Source organism: Phoxinus phoxinus, assembly GCF_949152265.1.
Source record: "Phoxinus phoxinus genome assembly, chromosome: 21".
NCBI lineage: Eukaryota > Metazoa > Chordata > Actinopteri > Cypriniformes > Leuciscidae > Phoxinus > Phoxinus phoxinus.
In genome coordinates this window covers 21,844,346-21,867,659 of record NC_136896.1, presented here as the reverse complement: position 1 = coordinate 21,867,659, position 23,314 = coordinate 21,844,346, and the positions used below count along the sequence as shown (strand labels likewise).

At 42.4% G+C, this 23,314-nt stretch overlaps 1 protein-coding gene across 2 annotated transcripts in view; it reads left to right on the top strand.

Annotated features, from left to right (window-relative positions):
* kcnh4b (potassium voltage-gated channel, subfamily H (eag-related), member 4b) overlaps positions 1-23,314 on the top strand; it is a 53,796-nt gene that overhangs the window by 716 nt on the left and 29,766 nt on the right. The window contains exons 2-4 of one of the 2 annotated variants that reach the window (XM_079595334.1): positions 15,123-15,356; positions 21,158-21,289; positions 22,884-23,011. In XM_079595334.1, coding sequence (XP_079451460.1) covers positions 15,123-15,356; positions 21,158-21,289; positions 22,884-23,011 — 494 coding nt within the window. Of the gene's footprint in view, positions 1-15,122; positions 15,357-17,533; positions 17,623-21,157; positions 21,290-22,883; positions 23,012-23,314 lie in introns of those variants that run through there. The other variant, XM_079595335.1, reaches the window with a different exon arrangement.

Sequence of the window (23,314 nt, the reverse complement as noted above, 5' to 3'; positions counted from 1 at the left end):
ACCAGAATTATAACACATCTGGTTTAATGGACCCCTTGAGCACTGAGGTGTGATTCTGCCATAGTAGCGCAAGAGCGCACATTAATTATGTACAGTGAAGCTGCGCTTTTGAAGTGTTTCTGGCCTGAAAATAAAGTGACTTAACTGATCTGACCCTTAAAAATAACTTCCGTTAGGCAAACTAATGTTGTGTGGTTGATTCAGTCATAAATAATTTACCATCTTAAATAATTCTCTGCAATCGCATATCCCATGGTGCTAGCAACGGCAAGGTCATGGGTTCGTTCCTTAGAGATTGCATGATCGGATAAAATTTCATGTCTTTTTTCACCATACACAGGAACTTAAAGTTAACCAAAAATATTTTTTATTGTAGCATTTTCTGTTCAAATGACAAACATTTTGGTAGCACTTCATTTTACAGTCCTGTTTCCACATGCACATATAATGAACTTATTACAGTAATTACAATGATTGGGTAATAACTAGGTACTAACCCTGAACCTACTCGTAAAGCTAACTTTAACCCCTGTAGTTACCTTATAGTACCCAGTATATTCTGGTAAGTACACGTAGTGTCAAATAAAGTGCCATCTACATTTTTATAGATTTTTACAATGGCTGGATCAATCTTGAATATCAATCCTTAGAAGTGTTTTTATTTTTTTTATTTTACTGTTCATTTAACAGCCAAATGAAGGCATATCATAAGCTTTAAAGTGAAAGTAACTGCGTTAGCAGTTAATAGTGAATAAGTGGAGTACAGATACCATGCTCTTGTGTGTTTGTTCTTGTTTTATCATGGGAGATAAATCTTGTGTTTTGCAGTAGCTGGAGTTCTCTCATGGCATTAGTCTTTGAGACATGTGTGCCATGGGAAAAGTGGATGTCAAGGGACATAGATGTTTGTGTAATCCTTTTATCCTGAACCTTCTTAGCCAACTGTTAAAAGACTGATTACTGGTTCTCATTCATAATAACGAAACCAGGATGTGAATTTTACTCTATTGCATCGAATCTATCTATCAAATGACTAAGATTTTTAGCATTACAACACAATATACTAAAATATCATAAAAGCAAAAAAAAAAACTGACACAATTCAACAAAGTTTTCAAGTCTGAAGAAATGTTATAGTATTCTTCAATAACAGTATTTGTACCAAGATTATGGGCAGCCATACCACACAAATCTGATGACATAAAGTAGCATACAATCCTCCCATCTGTGCTTTCTTACCATAGTAATGAAGAAGAAACCCCTTCACACAGCTTACATGCAAACTTAATCTCTTCTGTTAGATAACACCTCTCTCACACAAACCCACAACTGCATGTTCATGAATATTCACGGCTTCTTATTTTAATAATACCTGCGTTTGATCAACTGAATTTGACTCAACAGTTATTTTCCTGATTATTAATATGAAGCTGCTTAGCAACAATAAGTTTTGTATAAAGCACAATATAAATAAATGTGACTTGACCTAAGGACATAATTATAAAATTATTTTTTATAAGATCTTTTTTTTTTAGCACTGAATGCTCACACAATCTCAGAGCATAATCACCACAACATTTATCAAGGTTGCCAAGTGCTGGTTAAAGTACTTGTTGGTGATGCTGAAGTGTTTGAGATAGAAGATAGTGTTTGAGAAGAGGCCGTCAGCAGTGTTTAGAATCTCCTCTAACAATGTGCCAAACTTAACTTTTCAACTTTTTACCGCATGGTTCTGTTGGCTGCCATTGACTCTCAGCGTGAAGAAGAAGGCATTTTATGTGCTTGTGGATTTCCCTTTTCTTCACTTTACTTACTGTATGTCACGTTCTTCACACTAGGATTCATTTGACATTATGAGGATGTTTTTTCACATGGGTCTTTATTTCTTACAACAGTTTGAGATGAAGAATATAGAGACAGGTGATGTGTCGTTGATGTTAACTTCTCTTCTTGAGATACATTTCTTCTGCTCTTTCTTCAAAATGCTGGATGTTTCTGCAACAGAGCACCAGTTTACTCACGGCCCAAAATAGCTGCCCTCTTGTTGCCGTAGAGACCAGCTTTCCTGCGCAGTAGACGCAGTGAAGCTGAGCTTGTGGTACTAACCAATGACTTACTGAAGACGCTTCTACAAACAACAAATGTTGATTATTTCACTTTCATTGTTTATATAATCTTTAATTTTATAAAAAAAATATATCATGTAGATCAAACAAATTTACGTCAGTGAATATTTCTCAGGGTAGTTCATATTTGAATGTCCTTTTCTGAATAGGCATCTACAAAAAACACTATTGAATGTTTCCAACGTTACTGACCAGGAAGAAACATGCAGTTCATTTAACACGTTTGACCCTGCTATTGGGGCATTGGGTAATTTATATCACAATAGAAAAGTTACTGTACCTTACAGCTAAATTGTAGATTATTATCAAGCAAACAAACAAATAAAATCTATTTATGAAAGAGCAAAAATGTTAAAGATATACAACCTATCAAACTGTTTGGGCAACAAATAAAGTGTTTGTCCCCATCTGTATTTGTGAGTTTGTGCACATTTTATAATATTGTAAGAGTTTAGATTTTATTATAGATTGTGGTAGTATATAAATAGAGTCAGGTGGTTTCAAAAGTCTTCCAGTTCACGACTTCACACTTACAACCCAGAGTAATTCCCCCATTTCCCTGGCTGGGATAAGAACAGATAAGAGTGAGGAGTGAGTTGGGGTGGAGGAGGGATGCTGGAAAACTGTCATGGGACAGAGGTGAGTCTGCTATTTATATATATGCCTACTTGTGCTGACTGGGTAGATTATCTGAATGTGCTCCTTCTGAATTTTGTTAAAGGGGTGGTAAAATGCCATTTTCACAAGATGTAAAATAAATCTCTGATGACCCCAGAGTGTGTGTGTGAAGTTTTAGCACAAAATATCCCACAGATATTTGTATATAGCATGTTAAAGTTGTCACTTTTTGAGGGTTTGCAAAAACGCACCGTTTTGTGCCTGGCCCTTTACATGCAAATGAGCTGCTGCAGAGGGCGGGGTTTCAAAAGCTCATGTGTGTTAGCAGCTGCTAACCTCACGCAGACACACTAAAATGACAGAAACTGTTCTGCCTTTAATGTAAAAACGGAGTCAGACAAAGATGGAGTGAAGAACTCAAGAAGAAGTGACAACATGCAGAATGCAACAGGACGTCTCTGAATGGTTAGTTGATGAATTTATGTTGCTGATGTGGAGTTAAAGTTAACATATTTGCTAATTGTGGTGTTTTTATTTTATTTTATTGTTTTGGTTAATGGACAGCTTTTATTTGTCTGGCCCTGGCCAATTTAAACCAGACCAAAGCGCTGTGAACATAATACTTAAATGGGTGAACTATAAGTCACGTTGGTTTTGTTGACAGAAGAAACAACGGCGCGTCTCAGGTGCTGCGGTTATCACTCCGCCCAAGTAGCAGTGCTACGCCTTCAGAGAATATAGTTCCCAGTATTTAAACGGTTAAAATATGTCTGTGTCTCATGTGACTTTGTTTTTTGTACACTCTGTGACTATACAAATCACAACATATAAATAGGAAAATGTTTGCGTTATTTTGTCACTTATTTGGATTAGTATGTTAGGCTAGCTGCAACCATTTACATCCAGTCTTTGTGCTAAGCTAGGCTAGCGGTGGGTGCGTCAAACAGATTTATAGCACGCACGGAGATGAAAAAGGTATGTATGGACTTATCTAACTCTGGGGGTAAGGTGAATAGGCTAAAGTCCCAAAAAGTCGGAGTGTTCCTTTAAGTGTGTGTGGCTACAAGGCAAGGCAAGGCAAGGCAAGGCAAGTTTATTTATATAGCACATTTCATACACAGTGGTAATTCAAAGTGCTTTACATAGAAGAAATTAAAATAATTACATAGATAATAAAAGAAATAAGAATAATTAAAACAGTTTAGAAAATAAAATACAGTGCAAACAGTCGGACGAACAGTGGCACAGTGCTCATTCAGTAAATGCAAAGCTAAACAGTGGTAATTCAGAGTGCTTTACATAGAAGAAATTAAAATAATCAAAAGAAATAAGAATAATTAAAACCGTGTCTGAGATGGAAGTGATTGAGCAGGTTTGCGGTGCCACTGGACCTACAATCCAGGGACGTCCTCTGCTGGGGTGGTGTCTCACACCAGTATTGCCCAATGGGCCCCCACAGAGCACGTTTCACTTTTGCTGTTTTAAACAAACAGCGAACCTCTATACTCTCCATAGTATAGCTAATCTTCACTCGCCTCGTCGGAGTGAAGCTCTCCCGTTCCCCTTCAAAATCTCTTCCAATCAGACAGCCCTGATAATTAATAATCACCCCTATCTGAGATGGAAGTGATTGAGCAGGTTTGCGGTGCCACTGGACCTAATCCAGGGACGTCCTCTACTGGGGTGGTGTCTTCCACCAGTATAGCCCAATGGGGCCCCCATAGAGCACGTTTCACTTTTGCTGTTTTAAACAAACAACGAACCTCTATACTCTCCATAGTATAGCTAATCTTCACTCGCCTCGTCGGAGTGAAGCTCTCCCGTTCCCCTTCAAAATCTCTTCCAATCAGACAGCCCTAAAAATTAATAAAATCTTCCTGAATCACAGTTTGGAAAATAAAATAAAAAAATAAAAATAAATACAGTGCAAACAGTCGGACGTATTTTTTATCAACCGGTAGCTATTATAGATCTTTCTTTTAAAAGGATCTTCTTACGACTTACATGTATCAACTTTCTTTTCTCTTTCAATCTTCTTACGACTTACCATCTATCAACTTCCTTTTCTCTTTCAATCTTCTTACGACTTACCATCTATCAACTTTCTATTCTCTTTCAATCTTCTTACGACTTACCATCTATCAACTTCCGTTTCTCTTTCAATCTTCTTACGACTTACCATCTATCAACTTTCTATTCTCTTTCAATCTTCTTACGACTTACCATCTATCAACTTCCTTTTCTCTTTCAATCTTCTTACGACTTACCATCTATCAACTTTCTATTCTCTTTCAATCTTCTTACGACTTCCCTGTATCAACTTTCTTTTCTCTTTCATTTACTTGCACATTCTTTTCACTTTCCTTAGCCCTGCATTCACAATCTTAGCTCTTTCTCAGACTAAAACTTTAATATCGTCATTCAAATACTGTTCTACGAACAGTGGCACAATGCTCATTCAGTAAATGCAAAGCTAAACAGATGTGTTTTGAGTCTGGATTTGAATGTGGCTACTGTAGGAGCACACCTGATCTTTTCTGGAAGCTGGTTCCAGCTGCGGCTAGCATAATGGCTAAAAGCGGACTCTCCTTGCTTTGAGTGAACCCTTGGTATTTCTAGTTGATGTGATCCTAATGATCTGAGTGATCTGTTGGGTTTATATTCAGTGAGCATATCTGCAATGTATTTAGGTCCTAGGCCATTAAATGATTTATATACCAGTAATAATACTTTAAAATCAATCCTAAATGTGACTGGAAGCCAGTGTAAAGACCTGAGGACTGGTGTGATGTGTTCAAATTTTCTGGTTCTGCTCAGGATCCTGGCGGCAGCGTTCTGTACGAGCTGCAACTGTCTTATGGTCTTTTTGGGAAGGCCAGTAAGGAGTCCATTACAATAATCCACCCTGCTGGTGATGAAAGCATGCACAAGTTTTTCTAAGTCCTGACTGGAAACAAAGCATCTAATTCTTGCAATATTTTTCAGATGATAATATGCTGATTTAGTTATTGCTTTGACATGACTACTGAAGCTAAGGTCTGACTCTAGAGACACACCAAGATTCCTGACTTGATTTTTAGTTGTTTGACCTCTAGAGTGAATGTATGCATTCACCTTGAGAACTTCATCTTTGTTTCCAAACGCAATGACTTCAGTTTTGTCTTTGTTTAACTGAAGAAAGTTTTGGCACATCCAACTGTTTACTTCATCAATGCATTGGAACAGGGAGTCAATGGGGCTGTAATCGTTAGGCGATAGGGCTAAATAGATCTGTGTGTCGTCTGCATAGCTGTGGTAAGAGATTTGGTTCTTTGTCATTATTTGGCTCATTGGAAGCATGTACAGGTTGAATAGGAGTGGCGCAAGAATTAAGCCTTGAGGAACTCCGCATGTCATGGATGTCCACTACAGAAGGATTGCTGCGAAGATCATTTTGAATAAGCGAAATCAAAGGAAATGGTAACATACAACTGTTGTTGTTGTATTAGATTAGATCAGAGATTAGATCATTGACAGTCTTATATATTAAGAATATATTAAACCAAAAACTTTCATATTTTTAGAAAGGATGTGAATTAAAACAACCACAGCAGGCAACAAGTTTTAAATTTAAATTTACAGAATTATTATGCACTTGTTTTCTGACAGGGAACACATGGAACGAATCACCAGTCCACATTTTGATTGACAGCCGTCACAACCTATAGTGACCGTGTTTACTCCTTTCCTTTCAACCATTGGATAGGACTTAAAAAAACGGCTGTTGTATTTGTACTTCTGACGAAGTGCTGTTAGATATAGGTGAAAAACCACGCCGCAAAAATAATAAATAAAATGCTTTCTTAAAAAGGCAAAAGAACGCATGTACGTTTTCTTAATATGACAATTAAAAACCAACAGACTGATGAAAATGCGGGACATATTCTCAATTTGCGACGTGCGGGAAAAGGGGTGAAAATGCTGTGCGATACAACGCAAAGCGGGACGGATGGTCACCCTATATATTAAGACTTATGACTCTATAGAACAATTTCAAGGATAACTAACTTTACTGTGCTCCGAGAGCCCTCTAGTGGAGCATTTCTGTTGTGTCGCGGCTATATTTCGTTGTGTTGTACATTTTCCATTGTATTGTGGCTTATTTCCGTTGTGTCGTACATTTTCCGTTGTGTTGTGGCTCATTTCCATAGTGTGGTGGATTAATTTTGTTGTGTTGTGGATTCATTTAGTTGTGTTGTGAATTTATGTTTGCTTTTTAAATTTCGTTTAAACTACTGGGCCACCGTATTTTTCCTATATTCTAACCAAACCCAGATTGGATGCGATTGAACAGCGATGGGTGGTGAAGCTCATTGCATACGACTTTGATCTGAAGTATGTGCCAGGCACGAGAAACATTGTTGCAGATATCTAGAGCAGAGAGCCCAATGTTAAGTCTTGTGTCAGCCATCGTCTGTTGAAAGAACCATATGTTTCTCTCTTGGATGAGGTCAATGGTGTTGTTACTGGAACTGTGCATGATGCCTTTTGTGTCACTAAAAACTGTCAGAATGTGCAGGCTACTACTGACAGCGAAGCTGAGAAAGAGCTGCAGGATGACGTGAATGGTTCATGTCCTGGATCCTTCGATGCTGCTGAAGTTTCTCTTGTCTTGGGTGCTCACTGCGATGGTGGAGTTAGTCCGTTGACCGTGGCAGTCCAACGACACTCCAGCTCACTGCTGAAGATCCATATGTTGCGATCCCGTTTTCCAGACTTGTCCATCTCCAAGAGCAGGACAACATAGTTGGTAGAGTCATCAACTAGCCTCTCGCTCTGTGACAAATCTTTTGAAACATTGGAAAAAGCTAAAGATTCGTAATCGTGTGCTGTACAGACTAAAGAAGGATCTTCTGATGAATAAGAAACACTTTCAATATGTTGTTCCTGATTCCCTGAAGCCTGAAATTCTCTGTGGTATTCATGACGCAGCTGGACATCAGAGTAGTGCAAGAACTCAGTCCCTCGCAGCTGAAAGATTATTTTGACCAGGGATGAGTAAGGACATCAAGCTTTATGTGAAGAACTGCCAGAGGTGTGTTGTCGGGAAAACAGAAACGGATGCTCGTCCACCCCTTGAAAATTCTAAATGCCTCTTTACATAATTAATCTGGGCTCCGCAGTCATGTCTCATGTTCACAACACCTTCAGAAATCAGTGGGCGCTTCTCAAAACTCAAATGGAAGCTTCCATAGGCAGGGATACACAGGTGTTTCTTTCTCTTGCATCTTAAGGGTTTGGAGCTGAGACGTTAGGAAAGGAAGCGAGGGAAAGAAATGAGGATGCACAAATAATAAATGAAAAGCATGCAGTTTTTGATCAAAGAATGTGACATGAATGCCACCTAATGGTTTTGTCTCACCAGGAGTGACTGACTGAGTGAAAGACCACAGCATATTGCAGGATTACATACTCTTTCTCATGAATTTTTAATGGATACATCTATAAATGGCACAAGGGTAGAGCTTTGCCAGATCGTCTTGTTGTTGTGAAAGTATAGCCCCAAACCCTACTGTACATCTGATGCATTTACTTCGAAATAGTAAATTTAGGAGCGTCCATCCACATATAGTCTCTTGGGATTGCCTTTCAGAAGAAAGGTTGGGTAGAGGCAACGGAACTATAATTACATTTGAAGCACCTGCAGAATTTTTTAAATCCTAGAAAAGGTTGAAATTTTGTGGAGAAAGTTTGGGGCTTGAACTTGATTTTTGAACTTGAGTGCATAGCCTAAGAAAGACATTGTAGCATACAGTTGAGATAAGATGTTTAAGGACGTGAGGGACTTGAATTGAGTTGATGAATACTAATATTGTCAGTTTACACCATAATTCAAGCGATCAACTGCTCGGTTGAAATCATGTTCTGGTGGGGGTGGGGTGTCCCCCTCATTTGAAAAGTTTGTCCATTATACTGCCTGGAAATAGATCTATGGCACAGTCCCAAGAATATGTGGAATCTGATCGAACTGAAATTCACAGGAAACAACATATTTCTGTGTGTGACAGGTTGAGAGTCTCTAATATTTGTTTTGGCTCATTAGATCTCAATTGGGAAGACCCTGCCCACTGTCGTTAAGCCTCGTCTTGACATTGATCCATCCATCCATCCATCCATCCTAAAGGGACAGGGTTAGGCTTGCTGCAGTAGTCAATTACATTACAGTACATCAGATTTCACTTATCACGTGAAGATAGTATGAGAGATGACTGACAGGACGATGTCAGACGATTTGGTGCGCACCAGATCCTGGGTGTCATTGACAAATATATATCTTGTAAAATCTGTAAAGAAACAACTTACATATGTTTCACACTGCACTGCAATAATTAAACCTGTTAAAATATTTAAATTGTTCAAATAAATACAAAGTACTGAAAATCAAAAGGTGTACATAGAGCTTTTGTGTGTAAATACATTTTTACAACACTTTAAGTGTGTTCCATTGAGCTAATTAAATTCACACACACACACACACACGGGGAAAGAGTAAAGTAGAAGTAAATCCCTATTGCTACAGTGTATGAAACCTAATGAACTCAATGAAACCTTATTGCAAAATATTACAGACTAGCCTACACATAAATTCAGATACAGATTAGGAACTGTCACAGTTATGTTTAGTTTTGTTCCTTTGGTTGACTATGCCACCACTCCTTTGTTACCATGGTCACCCTCAGCCATTTGTATACTGTCCACCAAGGCAGGTTGCCATGGCAGCACTTTATGTGTATTTTGTCGACAACCCCCATAGAAGAGAGGGGTGGGGTGAGCAGTTGCTCATTATCATTTAAAGAGACATGCACCGAAACGGGTCGCTGTGAACAGAGCTGTTTTTGAAGAGGTAAAAAGGGTGTTGTTTTACACAACCATTGAGGAATTTTAACCGAAGTATTTGACAAACTTTACATGAAGACCCTAAAGAATCATACCAGCTTGTGGAAAATGGGCATCTGATGACCCCTTTAATATCGTGTTGGAACCTTCTTCATCTTTGTCTGTGTACCTGCAACCACCCATGACAGATTACCAGGCCAAAAATAGATTACACAGCACGATTTGCTCAGGAGAGCCACGATTTTCTGAGTTTTACCGAACGTTTTTTGCATCCAGAGCTAGATGAGAAGAGGACAGAGCTGACCCTCGGCCTGGAAGTGAAGCTCCATTGTGAGTCTGACCAGGGGTGTGACCCCACCACATCAGCGGACGAGGGAGTAGTGAGTGTGGAAAATGAGGACTGGCTAATTGACTTCAACACGGAGGTATTGACTCCTACCCTATCCCTCCGATACCTTCATCATCGCAGTTTCTGGACAGCACTAATGTCTGTATAAACTATGATATCTTATTTTAATAGATTTGCATGGACTTTGTCATACTTTTATGGCACCGTGAAGTTCAGCCAGTCGTCCAGCCCCGCCGCTGCTGGATGTCTACAGCCCTTCGCCGACACCGGGGGTTCCCTGCTGTGTCGTCGAGCCCCCAGTCTCTGATCTCTTTACTCCATCTCATCCAATCATCCCAGAAATTTTGTCTATGTGAATTCCACCACCATCGAAAGCCTGAATGTTTCCTCCACTGTGTGTTTCCCACAGGAGTATGGGGAGTTCCAGGATGTTTTCAGCAAGCAACTACCCTCTTAACTTCCACCTCATCGGCCATGTGACTGTGGCACCATGCCCAAAGGGAAAGTCTATCATATGTCGATCCCGAAGCAGAAGGTCATGGATGAATACATCAAGAAAGCCCTGGAACAAGGGTTTATTCAACCACCTACCTCCCCTGTCGCTTCGAGCTTCTTCAGAAGGTCTGGCTTAGAGTTCTCAACGAGCCTGAAAATTACAACCCGACCCGACCCGGCCCGTGGCTTTTAAAGCCCGGACCCAAACATCAACATGAATTATCTGCCCGAACCCGGCCCGCGGCCCGACCACCGTGTATTTTTTTTTCTCATACACGTTATGACCAGCAGACGGGAATTCAAATCAACCTTTAATGTTCATGCCTTTTAACAATACAAACAACTGAAACAATAAACTTTAAATATATAAATAGGCTATTATAAATATGCCTTAGTCTAAATAAAAATCTTCACACAATAATAAATAAAAAGAACTCAAACATGTAGCCTACCCAGCCAGCGGGTGGGAATTTCCATCAGAATCCAGCACCAGTCCAAACACTTTCCAGACCTCTGATTTCCCACTCCTGTAGTAGCGATTGTGAATTCACCTGCGGCAAGTTTACTGTTCACCAACTCCATCTTCTTCTCCAGGCTAAAGGCGTGCACGTAGCGGCGTCAGGTCTGCCCCCACCCCTCTCCATGATGCACGCCACGTTACACGCAGCAGCCAGACTTTCTTTACGGTGAACAGCAGTGATGATTAATAAAAAATAAAAAAAATTCACTGAGTGGAAAAGATTAAGCCCGAGGTCCGACCCGACCCGAGTCATTTGCTTATATTTTCGACCTGAACCCAGCCCGACCCCGCGGGTCCCGTCGGGTTTGTCGGGCCGACCCGACCCGTTGAGAACTCTAGTCTGGCTCTCTACCAGGGATATCCTTCTCTGGCTGCCATTCCGCAAGCAGAGTCCCCGAAATTTATTGAACCATTCAGCATTCAACGACAGATCAATGATGTCAAGTATCGCTTAAACATACCTCCTCAATATAAGATTGTTCCCACCTTCCATGTGTCACTGCTTAAACCTCACCATGCATCTCTTCTCCCATCCTCTACAAGGCCACTCCATCCTGTATTCCCAGCACAAGGTGGCCAATTAGAGTACTCAGTGTACTGGGAAGGATATGGCCCAGAGGAACGATCCTGGGTACCACAGGATGATATACTGGATCCTACCCTTCTCAGGACAGAGGCCGTCCTCGCCGCCATGCCCGGTCATTAGGATCTGCCCGTGGAGGGGGGTTTGGGGGTGGTTCGGTCACAGATTCCACCAACACGCCTTTAGCATCAGGTCCTTCAACTCCACCCATCCGTTCACAATCACCCGAATTCTAACCAGTCACATCTGTCACCACTTGATTACCTCCCCGACATATACTCACCATCCACACTCACCTGTTTTCCGGTCTCGTCAATCTCTACATGAGAACGCTCTTGCCTGACTCCTACTTATGCTCACCTTCTACTCACTATCCTTGGACCTATGTTCCCCATCTCATCCGTATACTGCTTCATCACCTGCAAAAGAAAGAAAGATCAATGAGCTAAGTGTGACTGTCTGCAACCTATCTGCAAATTACTCATTACCTGTTCAATAAAGTACTGTTCAACGATACCTGTGTTCCTTCTCCCGTTTATCTGTGACACCTACCCATAACCATTTCTTAAAACTTTGTACAGTTATAAAGAAAAACATAACAGACAGACAAGTGTAATCACAATTTATTTATTGCAAAAAATTTAAAAAGCAATACCAAAAGGCGTTCAAATGATGATGTGTTGCAGTCGCAGTCCTCTCTGGCGGTATGTATTAGTTTTGTATGAGGTACAGAACAGAATTTAAGTTATTGATCCATGAAAATGTTAATCCGTCTTCACTCTGTGAATGTCACAGATGGTTGGAAGGATGATGGAGACGAACGTGGAATTAATCCTTTCTTTAATAAAGTAAAGTCAGGATACAAAGGAACAGGTGAGACAGCATGTGAAACACAAACAATACCGGACACTGAACAGATAACAGACAGGAACTCAAATACACTGTGATGATGAATACAAATGACAGGCAGCTGTGAGGAAGTGATCAGTGTCCATGGAAACAGATTGGTGGCGGGAAACAGACAAGGAACCACAGGTGAAGACAGGTGACACAGATGATGAGGACGAAGACTGTGACATAACGCCCCCCTTCAGCAAGGCGCGACCTCGCGCCGTAGAACAACAAAGGGGTGGGCGCCCTGGAGGCTGATGACGGGGTGGCCGATCTGGAGCAGGAAGCCTCCAGGGCGGAGCCGGACGTGCAGGCGGCCAGGGCGGAGCAGGACGTGCAGGCGGCCAGGGCGGAGCAGGACGTGCAGGCGGCCAGGGCGGAGCAGGACGTGCAGGCGGCCAGGGCGGAGCAGGACGTGCAGGCGGCCAGGGCGGAGCAGGACGTTCAGGCGGCCAGGGCGGAGCAGGACGTGCAGGCGGCCAGGGCGGAGCAGGACGTGCAGGCGGCCAGGGCGGAGCAGGACGTGCAGGCGGCCAGGACCCTTCGGGCGGCCATGGCGGTGTGGACCCTTCGGGCGGCCATGGCGGTGTGGACCCTTCGGGCGGCCATGGCGGTGTGGACCCTTCGGGCGGCCATGGCGGTGTGGACCCTTCGGGCGGCCATGGCGGTGTGGACCCTTCGGGCGGCCATGGCGGTGTGGACCCTTCGGGCGGCCATGGGAACCGTGTCGGAAGGGCCTCCACGATCCCCTCAGAGGACTTATTGCCCCCCCCCAAAATTTTCTTGGGGAGGTCAGCACTGGAAAGGACCAGCGGCAAAGACGGGTCTGGACTGGACGGGACCAGCGGCGAAGAGGGCTCTGAGCTGACCGGGGCCAGCGGCGAAGGCGTTCCTGGGCTGGATGGGACCAGCGGCGAAGGCGGTCCTGGGCTGGATGGGACCAGCGGCGAAGGCGGCTCTGGGCTGGACGGGACCAGCGGCGAAGGCGGCTCTGGGCTGGACGGGACCAGCGGCGAAGGCTCTGGGCTGGACGGGACCAGCGGCGAAGGCGGCTCTGGGCTGGACGGGACCAGCGGCGAAGGCGGCTCTGGGCTGGACGGGACCAGCGGCGAAGGCGGCTCTGGGCTGGACGGGACCAGCGGCGAAGGCGGCTCTGGGCTGGACGGGACCAGCGGCGAAGGCTCTGGGCTGGACGGGACCAGCGGCGAAGGCTCTGGGCTGGACGGGACCAGCGGCGAAGGCTCTGGGCTGGACGGGACCAGCGGTGCAGGAGGCTCTGGGCTGGACGGGACCAGCGGTGCAGGAAGCTCTGGGCTGGACGGGACCAGCGGTGCAGGAAGCTCTGGGCTGGACGGTGGATGGGAAGTGGGACTGGCGGTATCCTCAACGGTGAACGCAGATCCGCAGGACGCCAGCACCCACTCCACATATGCTGAGAAGCTCCCTCGAGGAACCTCCCCAGACAACTGTGCACATGTGGCAGCGTTGAGTCCAACTTTCAGGAATGTGCACAGGCAGTCGTCCGGGAAGGTGGTCAGATGAGCAAGACCCAAGAATTCTTCCAGGTGTTCCTCGAGGGAGCGTTCTCCCTGCTCAAGGCACATGAGTCTCACCGCTGGGAGGTCCATGGTGCAAGCAGGGGTAAATACGGAAGAAAAAAAAACACTGAACCCGAAAACGGGAAAAAAAGAAGAAAATATACCAAAGCGTTCTTCTGTTTACGGTCCGGTATTCTGTCACAGATGGTTGGAAGGATGATGGAGACGAACGTGGAATTAATCCTTTCTTTAATAAAGTAAAGTCAGGATACAAAGGAACAGGTGAGACAGCATGTGAAACACAAACAATACCGGACACTGAACAGATAACAGACAGGAACTCAAATACACTGTGATGATGAATACAAATGACAGGCAGCTGTGAGGAAGTGATCAGTGTCCATGGAAACAGATTGGTGGCGGGAAACAGACAAGGAACCACAGGTGAAGACAGGTGACACAGATGATGAGGACGAAGACTGTGACAGTGAAGGGTTGAATTTGGATCTGTTCCTCGCAAACGTATGAATTCTAAAGATTTGGATTATAGCAAACAAATTACATTTTTGTATTTTGTGGATTTATGTTGTGGTTTGGTGTATTTTATGGTTATATTGTCAGTCGCTGTATAGGAGAAACAAACTAAATATTACAAGTTAACCGATTAAAGAAAACTTATTCATTTTAAGGTTTTAAAGTGTAGTCTTGTTTAACATTATGAAATCCACCGAAATGAGTTTGCAGCAGAAGTCACGAACAGAGCGAAATGTTGTTATTTCTTAACATAAGTACATAAAGTATATTTCTGAGAACATACAAAGTAGACTGAAAATATACTTTCTTATTTTTAGTTTTAAAAGTATACTAATTGCACACTTGAATAAACTTCTTTTTTGTAATGGGTATTCAAATCCACTTGAACAAAATAACACATCCACTGAACTAAATAAATACGAAAATGTAAGAAATACGTCATGTAAGTAGAAATGCAAAGATCCCACGTTGGGATATTGATTTGGAAATTAAAATACAGTACAGCAACAGTACTGCACAAACCACAATACTCACAACTACGTAACTTTACAATGTCTTTCAAAACATTAATATTCACTTTTTTGTTCCTCAGACAGCAACTTCCTACTTGGGAATGCTCAAGGTCACCGTGGCTATCCCATTGTATACTGTTCCGATGGATTCTGTGAGTTGACGGGGTTCGGACGAACAGAGGTGATGCAGAAGAACTGCAGCTGTCATTTCCTATATGGCTTGGGCACTAGTGAGCAGGTTACTCAGAGTGTGGAGAAAGCTCTGGAGGGCAAGGAGGAGTACCAGGCTGAGGTGCAGTTCTACAAGAAGAATGGTAATAATACTGTAGTAATAAAACTGTACTAACTTCAATTGACAACTTATATGTTTGGTACCGGTAATCACTGCCATGATAAAAAACAATGTATATTCATTTAGGCATATCGCCCAACCCTAAGCAGTTTCATAAAGAAGTTAAGTTGCCCTGCCCAGTGTGCAAGCCAAATGCAACTGTGGCAAGGAACGTAAAACTTTTGTTGTTGGAAAATGGAGAGAAAACCTTTAGCGAAACCAGGCAACACCAGGATGCCAGTTCTTCTCTGGCTATACAGTTAAAAGTCAAAAATAGATATCTCTGTTACTATAGTTATTGAACTGTTAGATTAAAGAGTATAAGTTACTTTGAATTCAAGGTAGGAATGAATGAGAAGATGCATCCTGAAGCATCCAAATTAAAACCCACCTGAACAAGCTAATCAAGGTTTTCAAAAGTACTTAAAAAAAATGCAGGTAACATAGATTTGTCATTTTAACTGAAACTGATTCCTCATTGAAGACCATTGTGAAATGAATGATGTTTGGTTCCTTGCCACTGTTGCCTTTGCTTTTGGCTTGCTTAGTTGGACATTTAATATTAAACAATATTATTGATCGGCCTTACTTAAGGTGGACGATGACACCAATTTTCTTCTAGAAACAAACTTTGTTGTATTATTTTCTTGTTATCACTGTGAAGCTGCTATGATACAATCTGTATTGTATAAAGCACTATATAAATAAAGGTGACTTGACTAGACTGTTCCCCTGTTTACAATTGTAAAGTTGACTTGAAGCAATTTGTAATGTATTAAGTGGTATATAAATAAACCAGACTTAACTTGATTTTTACATTTTCTGAATAAAATAAGAGTAGTGTTCACAGATCTTGTCACTACTATGGGGATTCTTGGTGTTTGCTTGGGCATTGCTTTGCGGTTGCTTGAGTTTTTTAGGCCTTGTCCAATATCAAGTAAAGTCAGGTTTATTTATATACTGTAGCACCGGGGTTTTCAAAGTCAAAGACAGTGGGCCTCCTTTTTGACACAACGGCACCTTCGCACCCCCCAATTTTTACATATTTTCAACAGCGAACAGTGCGCAAAGAGTGCCGCACACACACGATTTGTTTGCGCATTAATAATGGACTCATGTGCCTAATGTTCGACTCCTGTATGTCACTGTAATCGTCTTTACCTTGATTACAATTGTCAACCATTAAAACTTTACTAGCGCGACACTGGTTTGCTGTATCCACCCTAGAAATTTTGTTTGCATATCATATTCTCATACAGCGGTTAGGTGTTTTGAGCCGCCGTTCAGTCTGTATTTCACAGCACGATAAGAAACGGCTTGGGCTGCTCCGAAACAATCACAGAATGGGAGAGATTGTGCTTTGAAGCCAAATACACAATTCTCTCCACCATCTTAGATGAAGACTGTTTGAATGCATTCACTAACTGGATCCTTGGACTGAAAACGTCTAGGTTACGACTGTAACCTCTGTTCCCTGAGAACAGGGAACGAGGCATGGGGAACGCCCTCCACGTGAACCGGTGTCTGAAAAGCTATCCAATCACGGCAATCGATATTGACCGGCGACAGCCTATGACATCACTACTAGTGCGAACCAGATGTATAAAAGGGGCGCCTAGAGAACATGCCATCCACTTATCGTCTGAAGGGACTAGCAGGCATCCCCGAGGCATGGCTAGCGACACAGTGTCTTGTTCCCTGTTTTCAGGGAACAGAGGTTACAGTCGTAACCTAGACGTTCCCTTTTGAAAGGCAACTTGCAATGTGTCGATGACGCTATGGGGAACGATATACAATCCCACCATGCTGAGGGGAGTGCATGCCAAATATGGCTTGTGACAGTAACATCACATATGGCAGTTAGTTACACTGAAAATGCCAAGAAATACTCCCCCTTCGGGCCACATACCCGTACTCCGTAAGGACACTGCCCAAGCTATAGGCCTCAAAGTGGCCTTCGAACTATGAAAGGCCGCTCACAGGCTTGGAACCAGCAGCTTCCATGGAAGGTGTTGTGAATTCTTTACATTGTATGTCTTTAAGTATTATCTACTGCTGTATTCTATAAGGGTTTATTATTTAGAATACTTAATAGAATACATATGGAAAGTATGTAGTACACAATTTCATTGGAAGCGGTTTTGGCGTAAGTGAGACGCTCTCCGTTACGCATACAGAGCTGTCATAACATCACGCATATTTTCCACCCGTGCAGCATCTCTGAGTGCCGGACAAAAGTTATTGAAGAAGTGAGTTTATTTCCTGACTTTATGTTTGTAATACTGGATGTTTATACTGCTGAGATTATCTCTAACATTGAGCCTGTAAGTCTCGGGTGTTTCGCGATCTTTATGTAATGTTGTATTAGTTCGTAATGTGAAACGCCCGTGAAAGTGCCGCTAGCATCGTGGCTTATCTTGCTAATATTGGTAATATCTCGTTTAACTATGATTATGCATCTGTATAAGATATGCTATATTTATTATACTTTAATACAATAATGAGGACGCTGTATAATGTACCAATTTGTTTATACTTTGTTATATTCTGTTTGCTTGTTTCTTATTCTGCTAAACACACTTTGATAGAGCTGTTAAAATTGTCTAATCGCTAATGTAGGCTACTGTTTATCACAACAGTATGTGGGCATATATGTTTAACATTAGTTATTTACTTCTGTTTATTTGTTTAAAGCAGAAACTACCTCAATTGCATAATTAATATGTTTATATGGTGAAACCCTGCACAAAATAAATGTGGAAAAGATATGATGACTCCTACTCCCTGATAAGAGTACTGAAGTGGTTAAGCCCATTAGGCATTCACTGGGGCAATCCCCAACAGAAGGGGTTCCTTAAAGGGGAAATGGCCAGGGGGTCAGAAAGGAGTCCCATCCAGTCACTTTCTGAGGGGAACATAAAGTCAACCCCACATGCCACCAGGGAGGCTGATCTGGTCAAATTTACTGACCTAGTCTTGCCAACTACCTGTTCGACCCTTTAAAGTAAGGAGAGTACAATCTTACGCTACCGGAGTATCGAGGAGGCCTACTGTAAGGCCTACAGGTCTGAATATCACAGGCGTCAGCCCGGGCAGTGCTTTGGATCTAAGGGAGCACACTCAACCATCCCAAATGGGAGGGAGTAACTAATCTGTCTCTACCTGAGCCTGGGTGGTGAAGGGTGATAACATACGAGCTATGGGTAGTAAAGTACTCCAATGAATGACCCTAACAAGGGGACCACTATCGGCATGACCCTGAGGAATGTATAAGAGTTGAGGCCTATTATCTTGTATTTTTACAAGACAGATTTTATATTCTCTACTAAACCCAAGTGAACTGAGGCCTCAGTGAGTGGCCAACAGCATTCGACCTTATGACTTGAATTATTTTATTCAAGGGGCTCAGGAGAAAAAAATATTTTTGCCAGCTACTACACTCAATACTGTAAAGGCGGTGAGCACACTGCTTCTTACTCTCTAAAGAGAAAGACCTATCTCACATGCAGATAGATATCTGCATGTGAGGCTTTTTGAAGGAAGCGTGCTACCTATGCTGCTATCTACCTTGTTACACCACTAGCTTTTACACCTACTGCAAAAGGCAGGCCTTGGCCAGACTACTCTTGTAGTAGGAGGAGGCCAGTACTAGGAAAAACTTTTTACAGGAATAAAATCTCCTGATGGTCTAAGGAACCTACACTCGAGGTGAGAATGCTTAGCAGACCGCCACCACAATCTTAGCCTAAGCCAGATATCAAGGTGGCCCCATGAGGGCCGACACACGAATAATATATGTCTGAAGTTCAGAGCTATAATCTCAAAACGACTCCTTTAAACTACTAGGAACTACTGCTCTAATATAAGGTGGCTATCAAGGTGGCCTGACGAGGGCCAATGCTTGATTTTGTAGTTCTATATGGAGCATAAAAGAGTGCTGGCCTCAGTAGAAAACTCCCAATTGGGAGGAAGCCATCTCACACAGAATGTCTGTTTGATGCTCAGATGAACCTGACTAGAACCACTGGCCTGACTAGACATTTTCCGTATAATAAGGCCAACCTGTTCACTACAACAGATTGGCTCAGACTCTAAATCAGAGGAGGCCTATGGGAATGGTATGCATAGCCTACCTACATATGGGAACTGCAGGGCCTGTATTTACTCCTACAAAACCCCTACCTAACCCACCCCTTAATACTTTCTGACAGGGAACAGTCGACTGTTCAACCTTACTAAAAAACTCTCGTAAAGGGAGGAGACCTACAGAGCTCAACTTGCTGCCCGTAGAGCGATGGCCTAAACGACATTCACAAAATGGAAGCTTATCACCACAAAGAGCTCAAAAGAGCGCACTTACTACCAAACCCGACTCCAGACCTACAGAAGGGTTCCAAATTGAAGGAATCAAAATTCAGAAGGTGACACTGGTGCATCGGGAAGACAAACTTTCTTTCTCCCCAATTTCATCCAAGTTCAACCACACTCCTTGGCCACCATTGCCTATATCGAGTTCGTCTGATCGTGGTGGCTGTTTGTTTGGTGGCCCGGAAAGCGGCGCAGTTCATTTTCACTGCGTCTGGGGGAGGACCCCAACCTTGGTCCAAATCTTTCAGCAGATCAGCGTGGTATGCTTGCAACACAGCCATTGTGTGCAAGGCATCACCAGCCAGACCCGCCTTCACGGGTTTAAGCGTGATGTTTGTTTAAAAGGCAGGGCCAGAGCACTTAGTGTCGATGCTTCTCCACCTCTGCTGATGGCGATGGATGCGTGCTGAACACGGGTTCTTCCATGCCTTTACAATCTCAATTGTATAAATCGGGCAGGAATGGAAGGCTCACGGGAGCTGGAGCGTTATGGCTGGAAAGAAACCGTTTGTAAAGTGTGCCACGAGCGCTCTCTTCCCTCACACGCTCCTATGGCAACAAAGCCTTGCTGAGCCCGTTCCATAACACTCAACAACTCAACATACAGGGTGGCTGTGAGGGTTCAGGTTGTAAATCCTCTTCATCCTCATCAGCCATCTCCCTGAGCAGAGCACTCGCTGTCAGATCAGAAGATGTTAGTGACAACACATCCAGCAGCTCAAACTCGCGAGCCTCAGAGAGGTGTGAGAGATAAACAACTCTCTCAAGCTCCTCGGTGAGCTCCCTCTGAAACCCCACGATTCTAGTCTCTGCTCTGCCTCAGCATGAGCGGGACCTGAATTACCTGGCACAGATGTCTGTCCTTCTTCCCTCGAGAAGAGGGCCAGACGAGAGCGGAGTTTTCTCAAGGGAAAAAACTCACAGTTGGCACAATCAGTTCCCAAGTGTCATCCACACAGTTCCTGAAGCGTTTTTTCACAAGCCATGATTACCTTTTGAAGGTTTCAGGTGGAAGCTTTACAAACAAAACATTCCCTGAAGACGAAAAGAGGATGACATGTTCTCTAAGCGCCCCTTTTATATTTCCGGGTCGCACTAGAAGTGACTTCATAGGCTGTCGCCGGTCAATATCGATTGCCGTGATTGGATAGTTTTTCAGACACCGGTTCACATAGAAGGCGTTCCCCATAGCGTAATCAACGCAGGGCGAGTTCCCTTTCGAAAGGGAACTTTCCAAGAGTTTACGGTTTAAAATGATCTGATCAGTTCTCTTCTGGCTATAGAATTTAAACACAATGTCAACAATAGCTTGCTATGTTACTATACTATAAGAGTTAAGTGTCTTTGAGGTTTGTCCCAGATTTAGTGGTAGCCATATATCTCTGTGTAACTCTTCTTTTTGGTGTGTTATCACAGGAAGTTCGTTCTGGTGTCTGTTGGATATCGTGCCCATAAAGAATGAGAAGGGGGAGATGGTGCTTTTTCTCTTTTCATTCAAGGATATCACAGAAACATATGGCAAGAGCCATCACAGCAGCAGAACTGATGGTACTGTCTTCACTAAAAAACATTATTCTCAGTAGTCTTTTAAATGTTGATCAAATAAATAGCCTTGAAAATACTTATTACGTTGTCGACGCTTATCTTTGTTTTCGACATTTGATAAGAAGTTTGAATAGCAAGCTTAGAAGCTAGCGGGCACATGTACTGTATAATGAAAATACTATAAGATCGGACTAAATATTATATGTGAAAAAAACAAACATTTTAGATACTATATAATCTAATAAAATCAATGTTTTATAGTCTTCACAAACTGCTGGTTACATCTACAAAATGCACAGAGGTGCGTTTCCCGTACAACGACGTAACTCGCTGCTTAACTACCATAGTACGATGCATCGTTGAAGAAATCAACTAGCTAGTCATGACTGTTTCCCGAAACCGTACTGTCGAAAATTGGTAGTTCAACCACATGACATCATGTGTACATCAAAGTACCGCGAGAACAATTCAAAAGCATAAGGAGCCGCCTACTCTCTATTTGCTCTTGCGGTACTTTGATGTCATTCACCGATCAGGGGTGCGTTTCCCGAAAGCATCATTAGCCAACTATGGTCGCAAGTTCCGTCGTTATCAGCATAGTTCAACGATTTGGTGTTTCCCGAAAACATCGTTCCAACAAACGTTCGCAAACAGCATCGCAAACTTGTGTGGTTGGAACGACAGCCCTCGAGCTGTGGTTAGAAGCATAGTTTCTAGTTTACATGAGATGTAGACTGAATAAATCCTTATCTTTAGCAAAATAAGCAAGCTGACATTCAGTACAACCCGTGTTTTTTATTTAGAATACATACAAATGTAATTTACGTCTTTTAGTTTGTCAAGAGATTTAAAGTACCGTTTTTGAAGACTGCGCATATGCGAACGTGCTCAACTATGTAAGAACGAGACAAATATTGAGTCTGGTAATAAAGCAAAATAACTGAGAAAAAATTTAAATGGTCTTCAGATGTCATGTCTGTAACTTATATGACAAAATCTAGCGTTAATTCGATCTCAAACAGCTTAATTAAAATAAGTTATTAGTGCACCACGTGCGAGACGTCATAAACCAACGTGGTTGAACGATACTTTGCGACATACGGTTTCGGGAAACAGTCGTGACGAGCTAGTTGATTTCTCCAACGATGCATCGTACTATGGTAGTTAGCCTAAGCAGTGAGCTATAGTTGTACGGGAAACGCACCCCAGTCTGTGTTCACTGGTTCAAGTCAAACAAGCCTAAATGACATTTGTATGTATTCTAAATAAACTCAAAATATTGATGTATTAAGTCCACATGTCTTGCAAACAAGAAACGGCTTCTAACCACAGGTCGAGAGCTGTCGTTCCAACCTCACAAATTTGCGATGCTGTTTGTGAATGTTCGTTGGAATGATCGCTTCGGGAAACACCGACTTGTTGAACTAAGCTGATAACGACGGAACTTGCGACAATAGTTGGCTAATGATGCTTTTGGGAAACGCACCTCAGAACTGCTAAAACACATGAAACATCACATTTATGGACACACTGGCACAATTCTACTTTATAATTTGTAAACTGTCAAGGCTATTATGGCTAATTTAATTTTGTGCAGAAAAGCCATTCAACGGGACCACTGGAAATTCTCATATCAGTAAAGCCAGAAGGAGGGGTCGCACCATGATTTACCAGCTAACCAGCCAGTTTACCCGTGACAGCAAAAATGATGTCAGCCTAAGTCGGGTGAGTACATGCATGAACTACTTACTAAAACTGAAAAAACTAAACATTTTGGAGTAATAATTTATCATGGACATGCCATGATAAATTCTAGTGATGTAATTTATGATTGACCAATTTTAATTAACATTCATACTTAATTGAACTCTCTGAAAATGTAAAAATCCTGTTTATTATTATCATAATAATAAAAAATAATAAAAATCAAGTTGCACATGAGATCTTCTGTTTTGTGCAATGAGATAAGCAATGACAACAGTCCAGAAAGACTAGTCTTCTGTGCTCTCTAAAATCTGCATTATACAC